The 13,870-nt window shown below is 45.1% G+C and overlaps 2 protein-coding genes and 1 long non-coding RNA gene across 5 annotated transcripts in view; 2 read left to right on the plus strand and 1 right to left on the minus strand.

Moving 5' to 3' along the window:
* Window positions 1–2,870, plus strand: part of lrrc73 (leucine rich repeat containing 73) — a 6,857-nt gene extending 3,987 nt beyond the window's left edge. Inside the window, exons 5-7 of the mRNA XM_024297175.1 lie at window positions 728–828; window positions 964–1,201; window positions 2,580–2,870. Coding sequence (XP_024152943.1) covers window positions 728–828; window positions 964–1,201; window positions 2,580–2,650 — 410 coding nt within the window. The 3' untranslated portion in view covers window positions 2,651–2,870. The remainder of the gene's footprint in view (window positions 1–727; window positions 829–963; window positions 1,202–2,579) is intronic.
* A 327-nt stretch (window positions 2,871–3,197) lies between these two features.
* The window catches only part of dlk2 (delta-like 2 homolog (Drosophila)), a 16,642-nt gene continuing 5,969 nt past the window's right edge, over window positions 3,198–13,870 (minus strand). Inside the window, exons 2-6 of one of the 2 annotated variants that reach the window (XM_024296528.2) lie at window positions 10,549–10,654; window positions 7,495–7,552; window positions 7,232–7,362; window positions 7,004–7,148; window positions 3,198–4,326 (exon numbers count right to left, since the gene is read on the minus strand). In XM_024296528.2, coding sequence (XP_024152296.1) covers window positions 3,630–4,326; window positions 7,004–7,148; window positions 7,232–7,362; window positions 7,495–7,552; window positions 10,549–10,630 — 1,113 coding nt within the window. In that variant the 5' untranslated portion in view covers window positions 10,631–10,654 and the 3' untranslated portion in view covers window positions 3,198–3,629. Of the gene's footprint in view, window positions 4,327–7,003; window positions 7,149–7,231; window positions 7,363–7,494; window positions 7,553–10,091; window positions 10,204–10,548; window positions 10,655–13,870 lie in introns of those variants that run through there. The other variant, XM_024296529.2, reaches the window with a different exon arrangement.
* LOC118599749 lies at window positions 6,433–10,654 on the plus strand. 2 transcript variants are annotated; one of them, XR_004949242.1, is made up of 6 exons: window positions 6,433–6,878; window positions 6,978–7,072; window positions 7,243–7,413; window positions 7,540–7,673; window positions 8,259–8,598; window positions 10,520–10,654. It is a non-coding gene; the product is annotated as an uncharacterized LOC118599749 (long non-coding RNA). The 2 variants fall into 2 exon arrangements; XR_004949241.1 differs by lacking the exon at window positions 6,433–6,878 and having other exon boundaries at window positions 6,954–7,072.

Consider the following 13,870-nt stretch of genomic DNA (forward strand, 5'->3'; position numbering starts at 1 on the left):
GTAGTGAAAACACTCCAGAGGAGTAAAGTTGGAAGACCTAGGTTACAGTCATAGAGGACCAGACGCCCGTCGATTAAGACTTGTAGATATTCAGAGGACTGAAGTCTTGACTGAAGCAGAGTTAGCCGACCGTGGTGTGTGTGTTTTGGTGTGTGTTTGGTGTGTGTTTGGTGTGTGTTTGATGTGTGTGTTTGGTGTGTGTGTGTGTTCGTGTCTCCAGGCCTCAGGGAGCTAACGCTCAGCGCTAACCCAGGAATAAGCTCCAAAGGATGGGCCCGCCTCTCCATCGCCGTGGCTCACAGCTCACAGCTTCGCGTGCTCAATCTGGACTACAACCCACTAGGTAACGACAACACGACAATAAAAAAAACAAACACAACAGTGCAGTGATATCTCTCTGTACAAACACGTCTTCTGTATATCGTTAAATTTCCTCCAGAAGTCTCCACGAATGAATATAAAACTCCACCCACAGTGAACGTTCCACAAGCGCAATTCTGCCTCCACTAGCGCTCCTGTAGTCCACATGTGTGTGCAACCACTCCTGCGCTTGGAGGGCGGAGCTAGTTTTAGGAGTGTAAGAATACTTTCACAGGTGTGAGAAGACGTTTCGCGAGCTGCCGTGGAGACGGTCCTGCGCCCGTGGAACTTGGAGTTTGACATTCGCTCATGGACGACTTTTGGTGGAAATTTAACCCCATACTTCTGGTTCTGGTTCTGCCGCCAGGTGATCAGATTGCTGGGATGCTGGCGGTCGCCGTGGCGTCCAGTAGAACCCTGGAGGTGCTGGACCTGGAGGGAACCAACCTGACCAACCAGTCAGCTCAGGTACTGGAGTTCTTCCAACATCAAAGTCATGCGATCTGTTTGTTCTGGGTCAGTACTTTGCAGCATAGTTAGAAACTGCTGACCCAGTTTGTCTGTAGAGTGGGCGGTTCTGGACCGTGTTCTGTTCCTCTGCAGGTTTTCCTCGACATGGTGGAGAACTACCCCACCAGCCTGCGGGTTCTGGTTCTGGTGGAGAATGACATCAGCCCAGAGCTGCAGCAGCAAATCAACGATCTGCTGTCAAACGGAGACGACGACGACGACAGAGAAGCCCCGCCCTCTCCTCAGGGCTCCACCCACGGCTTTGCTCTGCAGCCAGTTAGAGAGAAGCCCCACCACCACCACCACCACCCCACCTGGCTCCCACACAGCAGTAAGGGCTGACCACTGCCTGACCCACCTCGGAACAGAACCGGTCCAGGCTGTATCACCACTGCTTCTGGTTCTGTTGGTTCTGTTCAGTGGGAGCTCCTGCCTCTGTGATCCGTGCGGTGTTTAGGTGTCCTCGGTCGTTGTAGGACGTTTGTGTTCTGTGCAGCATAGATTCAAAGAGGAAACCGAGTCGTGACGAAAGAATCAGCTGATGATTCTGATCGGTCTTAATTGATCTGTGATCACATGATTTAAACTCCTCCCCTTTTTTTGAGGTCTCTCTCCGTTCTTGATTCGAATTTTGGTTATTTTTCACCTTAAAGGAAATCACAGAAACCTGTTTTAGAATGAATCAATTAAGAGTTTTAGCACTATGTGTCCAATGAAAGCAGCAGAACTGGTTCTGGGATTGTGGAGCAGATCGGGTCGGTTAGTTTATCCTGAATACAGAATCTATCCAAAAGTTCTGCAGGTTCTGGTCTGCAGTTCTAGGTCGTCACCACAAGATGGCGCTGCTGCTCAGTGTTTCAGTGACAGATAAGTCAGTTATGTGTTCAGTTTTTTTTGTCTGGATGGTAAAGCCCAAACCCCAGAATGTTCCAGAACTTCTCTCTGCAGGTTTCTCTAAACATGCTCCGGTTCTGTCCTAACGGACCGCAGTCAGAGGTCCAAGTTAAGGATCTCCTGATTCCAGCTGAGGTCCGATTGGGTCTTTACACCAGGGGTCCCCAAACCTTTTCTGGCGAGGGCCACAGAACCTTTTTCTTCACTGAAATGGGGTCGTGGTCAGTTTGTAGGATAACAGAAAAAGTGTTTTCTGTTAGCCGTTCAGTCTGCGATTGATGCTAACAGTGTTTTCTGTTTGCAAAATAGTGCTATGCTAACAGAAAACACTGTTAGCATAGCACTATTTTGCTAGCAGTGTTAGCAAACAATCTCAAAGACAGAATTGGGGAGTAAAAAATTCATTTGTCCCTGATATTGTTCAGGGGCCGGGCCAAAGGGACCCCTGCTTTACAGTGTGTTCTGGTCCATTCCGGCTCTTTCCGGTTCATCCCTGTTTATTTCAGTTCTTCTCTTGGAGCATATCGCAGGTTTAGGATGGTCTCCTCAGAGGCTTCTGGACTGAACCGTCTCCAGGACCTGCGTCTAGTCCACCGATTCTGACAGAACCTCGTTTGGTGCTGTAGCCAGTTAGCTTAGCTTAAACACTGCCAAAGTGTGTGGACAGTTCTGGAAAACAAATCTGCTGGTTTCTAGATGACCGGCTCCTGCTGGTCCAGTGATGGTGGGGAGGGCGTGTGTGTGAAGTGACCCGGACAGTCCCGGACCTGCCCTGGGGAGTGACGGTCTAACTGTGTTGTTCTCTGACCCCACAGACTCCTGGCCGCAGGCGGTCACGCTGACATCTAGTCTAGGCGAGAGCTTATTGGCTGAGACGGAGGCGTGACCCCTCCCACAAACACCTCCTCTCAGACCGCGGCCCCTCCCTGGTTTAAACGTGCACGACACTTTATTGGACAGTTTGTAGTCGATCAAACACCTGGTTGGATGTAACGCCTGCTGGTGGAAGGAGGCGGGGCTAGAAGACGAATGTGTTTCTTTCACATGAATGTTGATTATTTTACTGCTAAGATGTCAAAATAAAAGCGTTTACAGCAACAGAGGAACTCCAATCTGATTATTTCCATGGAGTCACATGACCCGATCTGTGGTGTTTAGTTCACATTTGAGTGACTGGAAAGAAATTAGTGGGAAAGATGATTTATTTACAAGATGCTAGTTTAAAAAAATAGATCAGAGAAATATAAAGTTTAAATCAGTGAATTACCCCGACGATTGTAAAATGCAGCACCTCCATCTTTCTCTTGTTGTTTTGCCCCGCCCTCAAAACTCCTGGCCAATGAAAGAAGAGCTCTTTAGTCATGATAACCTCTATAATCAGTGATAATGAGATCATCGATATACAACAAAACTAAGAAAAAAGACCAAACCTACAACATTTCTTCACTTTATTCTTGTTTTTTCTTTATCTTATTTTAAAGGACTTTCATTTGTCTTTCAGACTGAAACACCTGAGTTTTTGAGCGTAGATTTCTCCAGCAGCTGATCTCAGCTCTGGTCCTCAGACCAGAACCTGTCGGTCTCTCTAGTAGATCGAGTCTGTCTCTGAATCCTTTGAAGCAAACATGAGGGTCGACCTCCTGACCCCGACGTCCATGAACCTCTGCAGTCCTGCTGAGGGCAGCCACTTCAGCTGAAACTGAAGCTGGTGCGTCTTCGTCGAGGACTCCCGCCTCTGTCCCCACTGCACACCGGCATCAGCGATGCTGGCTGAGAGTCTCAGAGCAGCTGACCTGAAGGGGCGGAGCCTCCAACCTCGGCAGCTCTCCTCGTTTCTTTCTTGTCATAATCCCAGAGCCGCCATCTTAAACCGCCTCCATGTTCGACTTCTTCTGTGGTTCCGAGTTCAGAACGCTGATCTGGCATTGCTGCGCTTCACTCCGTCCTCGCCGTCTACTCCTCTCGGCTCCTTGAGAGCGTGTCCGTGACCAGCTGGGGGTGGAGCTACAGTTCCGGCAATGCCCCCACAGTACCAAACCAGTCGTTAGCGCCACCACCGCCAGAGTGACCGCCCCCAGCACCACCACAACGATGAGCTGGACGTCCGAGAGGCCGGCCCCTCCGCGGTCGCTCACCGTCACCTTCATCAGTCTGTTTCCGTGGTGAGTCATGTTGCTGCTCCTCTTTCCTTTTCCCTTCTCCCCTCGTGTGGTCCAGTTGCTGCTCAGCGACGTGTCGCAGGTGTTTCCCATGAACCCCAGCTGGCAAATGCAGCGGAAGCCCCCCGCCAGGTCGAGGCAGCGGCCGCCATTCAGGCAGGGCCGGCTGGCGCAGTCGTCCAGGTTGACGGTGCAGAAGCGTCCGGTGAAGCCGCCGGGACAGACGCAGGAGAACCGGTTGATGCCGTCCAGGCAGACGGCGTCGTTGGCGCACGGCTTCATCCGACAGTCGTCTATGTCTGTCTCACAGCGCGGTCCGGTGAAACCCGCCAGACAGCGGCAGGAAAGCTCCGCAGCAAAACCGTCGGCGTCCTCACAGAGACCGCCGTTTTTACAGGGAGACCTGGAGAAAACAGACGGAACTATTTTATCTCCATCATGTAGTTACCCAGAGGTCTTCAGGAGACAAACATCTGAAAATCTCTTTGAATAAAATGAAGAAGGCCAAAGAAATGAACATGAAACTGAACATTGTTTTTAGGTAATTAAAACAAGACTCTTCATTTTTAAGGGCCAAATATTTGTCACAGGAAGAACTAGACAACCAAGCCTGGGAGGGGTTGAGGTGTGAAGCCTTCACCAACTTTCTGATGACTGCTGGGTCTTTTGGTCAGATAACAACAACCAAACATTCAAACTGTACGGAAGAAAATGGACTTCCTCCTTCCTTGAAAAAGTTTTGTAGTCTGCTGACATGTTTTCAGTTCCAAAATCATATCTTAATATTTTGCAAGTTCGATCACTTCCATCATGAAATATGATGCAATTACTTCCAGGTTAGTGTTGGTTGTTTGCTCACATCTGAATAATATGAAGTGAAAACTGTCAATACAACCATTTATCCTGATTCTGAACGAGCCTTGTGATAGGAGTCTATATCAAATTTGGCCTGAGAACACTCTTCTCTGGAGTCTGGTACCTCGTCACTGCTGCTGAGGATTTCTGGATCAACTGAATCGGGTAGACCAACTCCTGTGACGAGCGCATTCTCATTCCCAAGTTGTCACGTTTTGACCCATGGTTAGGGACCCTTCCATGTCAAAAATTGGTATTTTGGGTGTTTCCAACTCGCCGTTTTTTGACGAGCTAGCTGTTCCAATTAAATCAAGGCTCCCGTACTGGTTCAATACTGGGATGTGGAATGTGGGCCGCCCCTGTACCCTAACCATAACCATAACCAGGCACGAACCCGGCTAGGGTTAGGGTACCAGGTTAGGGTACCAGGTTAGGGTACCGGTAGCGGCCGCGTCCTGAGGTAGGAAAAAAAACGGACTCCTGATTTAAGTGAAATAACCAGCACGTCAAAAAGCGATGAAGGGTTCTTAACCATACGACAATGTGTGACGAGTTGGGAATGTGTTGGAGTGACACACAATCCTTCTGGCCTGCACCTCTCATACATCATTCTATGACCATGTAAACACTCTGGTGACATCATCTGGTCACAGATGAAACTGACAACAACCGCAGGATCCCTGAACTCCAGCCGTCTGCGCAGCTGAAGATGGCGAGCGAAGCTTCTCCTCATATGTCATCACTGATTTGGATGTTGTCCGTGATCAAAGACATCTGCACAATCTCCAAATGAGTCAGTCCGCCATTAAGGTTTCCTTTTCTCTGACAAGCTTGAAAAAGCATTGCAGAAAAATTAAAAATTTTATCATTCTTTATCTTATCACAACTATCTCATGATAACGACACATATTATCTCACTATAACAAGCTTGTGATAATGGGATGACATTATCACAAGAAAACAAATGTGTTATGATAACGACATCTATTAAGTCATTATCACAAGTAATAATAAGATTATAGACGTCGATATAACAAGAAAGGAAATTTTTTTATCTTATGATAATGACATCTTTTATCTCATTATCACAAGCTTCTGATAACGACACAATAAATGTCATTATCATAACAAAACATAATTTGTTGTCTTATGATATTGACTTCTATTGTCTCATCAATGCAAGTTTGTGATAATGAGGTCATGGGTGTCATTACCACAAGACAAAATGTGTTATCTCATGATAACAATATCAATTATTTGTTATCACAAGTTTGTGATAATGAGGTTATAGATGTCATTATCACAAGAAATGCAATTCCTTATCTCCTGATAACGACACATATTGTCTCGTTATCAAAAGTGATAATAAGATTATAGATGCCGTTATCAAGCAAGAAACAAATTTATTATCTCATGATAACGACATCTATTATATCGTTATCACGTGTGATGATGAGACTATAAATATGCTTATGACAAGAAAACAATATTAGTTATTTTATGACAAATACATCTATTATCTCATTAATGCAAGTTTGTGATAATGAGATCATCTATGTCATTATCACAAGAAAAAAATGCATTAACTCACGATAAATACATCTATTATCTCGTTGACATAAGCTTGTGATGACAAGATTATAGATGCCGTCATCACAAGAAACAAAATGTAGTATCTTGTGATAACGACATCTATTATCACGTTATCATAAGTGATAATGAGACTATGGATGTTGTTATTATAAAAACAGACAAAAAGTGAGGTGTATGCAGCTCTCAGCTTCTTTAGAACTGTATGAGTTACCAGATAAGTTTTTGGAAGTGTCATCAACTAACCAACAGGTGGCAATATTGAACTTCATCTTCTCTTCTTTGGGCACCAGTTTGGCCTCCTAACAAATAAGGTTTTTAAAGTGTTCATTTTTGTAGAGTTTTCTAGTTCAGTTTCTCCTTTTATTCTGAAAAGTTGTTCGCTTTTCTGTTAGCTTCCTGTTTGGCCTCCATCTGTGGGCTCATTCTGACCTTTGGTCCTCTCAGTGCTTTCATCAGAGATGTATCAGTGATTGACCACGACTGTGGACAGAAAAAAGTCACCTGAGGGTAAGAAACTGCCGTTTACAGTAAAAGCTTCCAGTGTTTGGCTGAATTATTCCCTGGCTTGTTGAGTGTGAACACCCACAGCACTCATAAATCCGACAGCATCCTTGGTTGATCTCTTTCCTCACCTGCTTTGATGACACGGCCCCGACCTTCGCTGACACAGGCGGCCGTGAAAGCCTTGTGGACACAGACAGGTAAAATCTCCGTTGTCCTTCATCGTACAGGTGGCACCGTTCTGGCACGGCTGCTGACTCGAGCACACGCTCAGGTCTACCAGCAGAAACACACCAAACGTGTCACGCTGTGAACACAACTGTAGGAGGTGGAAATACGAACAAGTCAGGGTTTCTCACCTTTATCACAGAACCGCCCCCCCCATCCTGGCTCACACGTGCACTGCCACGGCTGCTGGCAGGAGCCGTGCACACAGCCAGGCATGAGCACGCAGCGGTCGCAGTGTTCACCGCCCCAGCCGGGGTCACACCTGGACAGGACGGCAGGAAAATGAAGAAAGAAGCAGAGAGGGACGATAAAGGTAACAGGAGGAGATGATTGGATGGTTAAAGCGGCTTCCACACACCTGGACGGATGTGTAGAGGATCACTGACAGACTCACCTGCATATTCCAGACTCATCACAGCGACTGTTGGTCATGTTACAGGTGCAGTCACTTCCTGCAGGAGACAGGAAACAGTGATGGATGAGTGGATGAAACATCGTCAGAAGATTAGGCTGGAGAAGCACGTCAGACCAAAACATGAACCGCAGTTCAGTTATCGCAGAGGAACGGACATGGTGCATGAATGCAAATGAAAGCTGTTGTTGGTCGAGCATGTCTACTAACTATTGTATATGAGAACTAGACTGTGATGAACTGGATGTTTCAAAGAGGAAGCACCGACTGGTTCCAAGAATCCAAAAATATAACATTAACTGCAACAATACTGGTGTGAAAGCTGTGAGCTAAATTTGTCTGTTGAAGATGCTAGTGAAGATAGCTGAAGATGCTAAAATTGATGGCTAAAAACGCTGATGCTAATAGACAGCTAAAATACTACATGTCAAATTAGCCTAAAAAGATAAAAAAGGCCTAAGTTAGCCAATAAACCTAGCATAAAGCTGAAATATTATCTAAACTCCGAAACAACCTAAAAAAAAACTTAAAAAAACCAAATTAGCCAAAACAGCTAGCATGTAGCTGAAATATTAGCTAAACTCCAAAATTTGAAAACAGAATGAGCTGAAAAGGTGAAGGGATTGTAGAGCTACGGACAGACAAAAAACATGTGTGAATGCTCCATTCTCTTAAAATTTAACTTAAATAACTTAAAATTAAAACACCTTGAAACAAATCTGAGTGAGTCTATTTTCTCTCCACAGAACTTTGTTGAGCCAGAGAAGCGACCAAATGGGAGAATCGGTTTCTGTGGTGCCATGAGAGTAAGCACAGCAGCAGGCGCCTCCACACACGACTGCATGTGACTCAGCGTCTGCCAGAGGTCAGAGGTCAGCTTCAAGCACCCCAGAGTGAGCAGGAGGACTCACCATGACGGAGGACAACCAGCTGCTTCAAGTCCCGCTCTGATCACCATTGGATCTATTTTCTGGTTATGATGATGCTGTTTTAACCAAAATCAAAAATCTTCTCGTTTTCTAGGACAGATTCTGCAAGTGTTCATTAGAAATTCACCTCTGAGTTGTGGGCGGGACTGTTGCGGAAGTAAGCCTCTGCTGATATCCCATTATCCCTTTTGTTTGCACTCTTTCCCGCTAGCTTACAGTCCTTCACACCCACAAGCTAACATTAGCGGTGCAACAAGAATGCCAGCAATATTGTTTCTATGCAGCCGTACAGACTAGATCCAGATTTCAGCTCAAATGAGGAAAACAAAGACGTTCTAGAATCTAATTGTCTGCAGGGGAATGGATCAGAATAAAAAAAACCCAAAAAACTAAGAAATTCAGTTATAATCCTAAACTAGAAAACTGGCTTTATCTGTGATAACACTAGTGTGAACGCTTTTTGCTGAAAGTAGTTACTGAAGATGCTGAAGCTTTTTGCTGAAAATGGTGACAATATTTTCTACAATTGCTGAAGGGATTTGTGGGAAATGCAAAAGCTAATTCCAAAATGCTAAATTTGCTAAAATACAGGAAATTTTGTTAAAGAACTATAAAAGTGCTGAAGTTGACCAAAATTTCTGAAAAAATGTGTAGTAAAACTGCTTAAAAATCCCTAATACATTCCTGTTTTTCAAGAATATTTAGTGTGTTGATTTAATATTAGCTAAACTCCAAATTAGTCTAAAAAATCTCAGTAGATGCCAAATTAGCCAAAAAAGCTAACACATTCCTCACTGAAATAAATTAGTCAAAAACATTAGCCTGTTGATGAAACACAAGCTAAACTATAAATTAGCCTAAAGAAACCTCAGTGGATAACAAATTAGCCAAAAATGTTTGCATGCTGCTAAAATATTAGCCAAAATCCAAATTAGCATTAAAAAAAAACTCAGTAGATTCGTAATTAGCCAAAAAAGCTAGCTCGTTGCTTAATAAGCTAAACTCTAAATTAGCTTAAAAAAATCTCGGTAGATACCAAATTGGCCAAAAGAGCTAGCATGTCCCTCAGTAAACTAGATTAGTCAAAAAATTAGCCTGTAGATAAAATGGAAGCTAAACTCTAAAGTAGCCGTTAAAAACCCAGTAGACAACAAATTAGTCAAAGACTTTAGCCTGTATTAGCTAAACTCCAATTTTTTTTAAGTTACTATAAAAGATGAAAACATAGCCCATGAATATATTTAAAGGTTTGTTGCTAATTTACTTAAAATTTTGAAATTTGAAAACTTTCTCATTCATTTCCTATTAGGTATATTTTGCTCAATATGTTAAAAACTATAAAGTTTATGAATACCAAAAATACAAGCTGTAATGTCCTGATCAAGTTGAACGTTTTGATACCAAGATTGATGAAATCTCTGAAAGATTTTACGTGCGGAAAAATGTACTGAAAGGAGCAGGAGAATCACTTTAGTGTGAATGTTTACTAACCATTCACACTAATATTTTATATATGTCCTCAATTATAAGAAAAAATGCTACAAGAACCTAAAAACACAATTTTCATTGGAATGGATCTTTAAATAAATGAGAGAGCAGCAAACAGGATTACAGCAGTTCGGAGGGAAACAGGATCAAAAACTTACTAACTTTAGCATGGATGTGACAGAGAAGCAGGGGATTCTGGGAATCTGGATGGTTGTGTTTGAGGCCGATGACGCAAACTCCTAGAGTCACATTCTCTGTGGGTCAGAAGGAACTCGTATGCGTGTGGGAGGAGTCTGGTTCCGCTCTGACATTTGCCCGGTTCTGCCTGCAGCTTAAGCTGTCCTCAGCTTGGAGTTCTCCTGTTTACAGGTCATGTGACACAAGCCTGCACTTTGATTGGCAGATCCAACTTGATTGGCCATTCAAAGACGTAATTAGCTGCAGCTAAAACAAAGGACTCACACTGCCCTCTAGTGTTAGAAGGTTGAAGTACAACGTGAAAAAGACTCCTTAAAGAACGCAGGACGACTGAGGCGCTGACCTCTGACCTCAGCACCCTCAGCTGACCCTAACCAGGTTCCTTTCTGCAGAGTGACCAGGTGAGGTGTCGTGGGCCTACCTTGACCTGCAGAAGGCGGGATGTGGAGGACGAAGCAGCAGCCCAGGAGCAGCAGGACGCCTCCGGCTCGGACCGGCGCCATGCGGGCTGCAGTGAGGATGGCGGCCTGAAACAGAAGACGGATGCGGTGAGCCGCTGACCCAGAGCACTTCACGTGCACGCATGCCGCCGAGTGAAAGCCGACACGCCTACGAAGACGCCGCCACTTCAGGCTGTCATCATCTGGACCAGCGCCGGAACCAGGTGCCAGGGAGATAAATCAGAGCCTCCGGTCCAGAACCACAGATGTGTGAACCACAGATGAGCCACCAAACTAACCCACCCCCCTCACTCGCCGCTTCCACCTGCTTCCTGTTTACAGTCTGAAACAATTTACACTCCAGCCGCCATGAGCAATGCGCCGCCGCCGGCATCAGGCCTGTGGGGGTTTGTGTGGAAACGTGACAAAAGCACAGCAGCTTCATTTCTCACACTTAAGGCTGAAGGGAGAACACCCCCCCCCCCACAGACCCCCACACCCAACTTATGAGTTACACAACAACATCAACAGCTGCCGCTGGTCTGACGGTGATTTCTGCAATCCAAGAACAGAAAGAGACCGAACCACATCTTCAGAGAGCAGCTTCATCCAGACCAGGGGTCCCCAAACTACGGACGCATGTTTTTTCCCCAATCTGGCTCTGAGACTGTTTGCTAACAGTTGTTGTAAAATAGTCTTTTGCTAACAGTATTTTGTGTTATGCTAACAGAAAACACTGTTAGGATCAATCGTAGACAAAACTGAACTTTGTTTGGCCCCCAAAAAATTAAAATGTCTGAAACTTTTTGCTATTTTAACATTTATTTTTAGCTTCAAATGAATTTTTTAGGTTTTAGCAAAAATTTCTGGACATTTTAATTTTTTTTGCCCAGAGACCAATATTTTTTTAAGTTGTTTTATTTGGGTTTAAATAATATTGGCCCCAATTTAAAGTGGTTTCCACCAAAAAACAAACAATTTCATCACCAGGTTTTCAGCATCAATGTGAGGATTTGTGCTGTAAATCTTGCACACTGAGGAATGCTGCCTCAATTTCCCATCATCCTTCTGTTCACACTCCCTTTTGCACAAACCCAACCCAACAAAAACGGCGACAATCCTTGTTTCTATCCAGCTGTACAGTTTCGTCCAGATTCCAGCTCAGACCAGGAACACAAAGACGTTCATGGATCTATTTGTCTGTAAGTGGATGATCAGAATGGAGCAGAGCTGGAGCTTGTAACTTGCTGATGTAAGCCCCACGTCACACCTACAAACTTTTACATCCATCCATCTTCCTACGCTTCATCCGGGACCGGGTCGCAGGGGCAGCAGTCTAATCAAAGATGCCCAGACTTCCCTCTCCCCGGCCACTTCCTCCAGCTCTTCTGGGAGGACCCCGAGGCGTTCCCAGGCCAGCCAAGAAACATAGTCTCTCCAGCGTGTCCTGGGTCTTCCCCGGGGCCTCCGCCCAATGGGACATGCCCGGAACACCTCTCCAGGGAGGCGTCCAGGAGGCATCCGGACCAGATGCCCGAGCCACCTCAACTGGCTCCTCTGGATAAGGAGGAGAAGCGGCTCTACTCCGAGCTCTCTCCGGGTGACTGAGCTTCTCACCCTATCTCTAAGGGAGCGCCCAGCCACCCTCTGGAGGAAACTCATTTCAGCCGCTTTTTACAAAGAACATAACTTTGCCTGCTCATAAATTACAATAATTTAATTAATTTTTTTTCTCCATTACCAGAAAAATGCAACAAGAACATGTTATAAACATGATTTTCATCGGAGTGGGTCTTTAAATAATATACAGCTATTTTTATCTGCTGGTGCCTCATAAATATCAATCAGTTTGGTCTGTTTTTATTAAGAATTTCAGAAAATCCCATGTAACATGTTCTGTCTGAAGCTCAATTTTTTACTGTTTCTCATCTTAAATTGATTAATTGCCTCTATTCTTTATCATCTATGTTTCATGTAGTTGCTTCTGTTTGGTGCAGTGAGATTCATGTGTTGTTTCTCTTTCCCACTCCCCTCTGGAGGAGGGGATTCCAGATTCCGGGTAGATCGTCTGTACTCCTGTCCTTGGCCGTGGACCTCCCCTCTGGCTCGTCCCGTGATTACTTAATTAATTACTTTTTACATTACAAATGGTTTCATTTTTAGTGTCTAGCTTTTAGAGTCTCTCTCCACTTCAGCATGAATGTCACCAAGATGGAGACCAAGAAGAAGAAAAGAAGCTGCTGTGGAGCACTGAAATACATGGACGGAACCAGAACTCGAGTCCATGAAATGCAGAGGATAAGTACCGCCTCCTCAGCTCTTCTTGCTGTCGGATAAGACCCTCTTTCCCGCTCCGGCTCCCAGGCTGTTGCCGTGGTGACAGACCCTTACTTCACTCTGCCCACACAGTCGACTGTCAGACGGGGAACAAGGAGCAGGATCATTTTTCCAGAGATTACAGTGAAGGAACACAACCTCCGCACAGACAGGAAGCAACATGCCTGGATTACTGACATACCAGAGCGCACACACATTCACACTCAGCTTTTATTTCAGCAAGTTTGCTACAGAAAGAGAAGAATGAGGGCAGTCTGTATGAAGGGAAAGCAACAGGTGGCCAGTGAATGCAACATGCAGTCCAGCTGCAGTGAGACTCACTGCACCCGCCTGACTCGAGTGTACCGGCCCGAAAGGCTGTTAGAGACCTTAGAGAGGTCAAAACATCTCCATGAAACCGTCATGAGGAGCTGCCATCACCTAGAGACGTCTCCACTGAGCACTACCTGTCCCTGCTGCTGCTGAATCATCACAACTCGATGCCTTGTGAGCTCCTCGTGTTTCTGCTAACACTTTAGCACCTCCTGCTGTCGGATCAGACCCGCTCTCCAGCGCCGGTTCACACAGCATGAATGGGCTTTTGTGTCACAAATAAATACAGAATGGTCCAAAACATCTGCATGCAGGATCATGTTCTGGTATGTTTGCATCTGCAGGCAGAGGAAGTCCACGATTCCAGGAAACCTCCAAGTCATCAAGGACAAAACAGTTCAGCTACGGGACGGACGGATGTGAGGATGGAAGGCCACAGATTCTGTTTGAGATTATGTTACAAACTGAACTGAAAGAAAAACAGGAAAAGACTATAACTACAGAAAAGACAACACATTTGATAGTCTTCAAACTTCTAGGATCACCAACAACCCGACATCCAACACTGAACCCAACCCAGATACAGAAGTCTAACCCAGGAGTCCCAAACTTGTTTGTGTGAGGGCCACATAACTGTTTTCTTCTGAGATGTGG

Source organism: Oryzias melastigma, linkage group LG15 (genome assembly GCF_002922805.2).
Source record: "Oryzias melastigma strain HK-1 linkage group LG15, ASM292280v2, whole genome shotgun sequence".
NCBI lineage: Eukaryota > Metazoa > Chordata > Actinopteri > Beloniformes > Adrianichthyidae > Oryzias > Oryzias melastigma.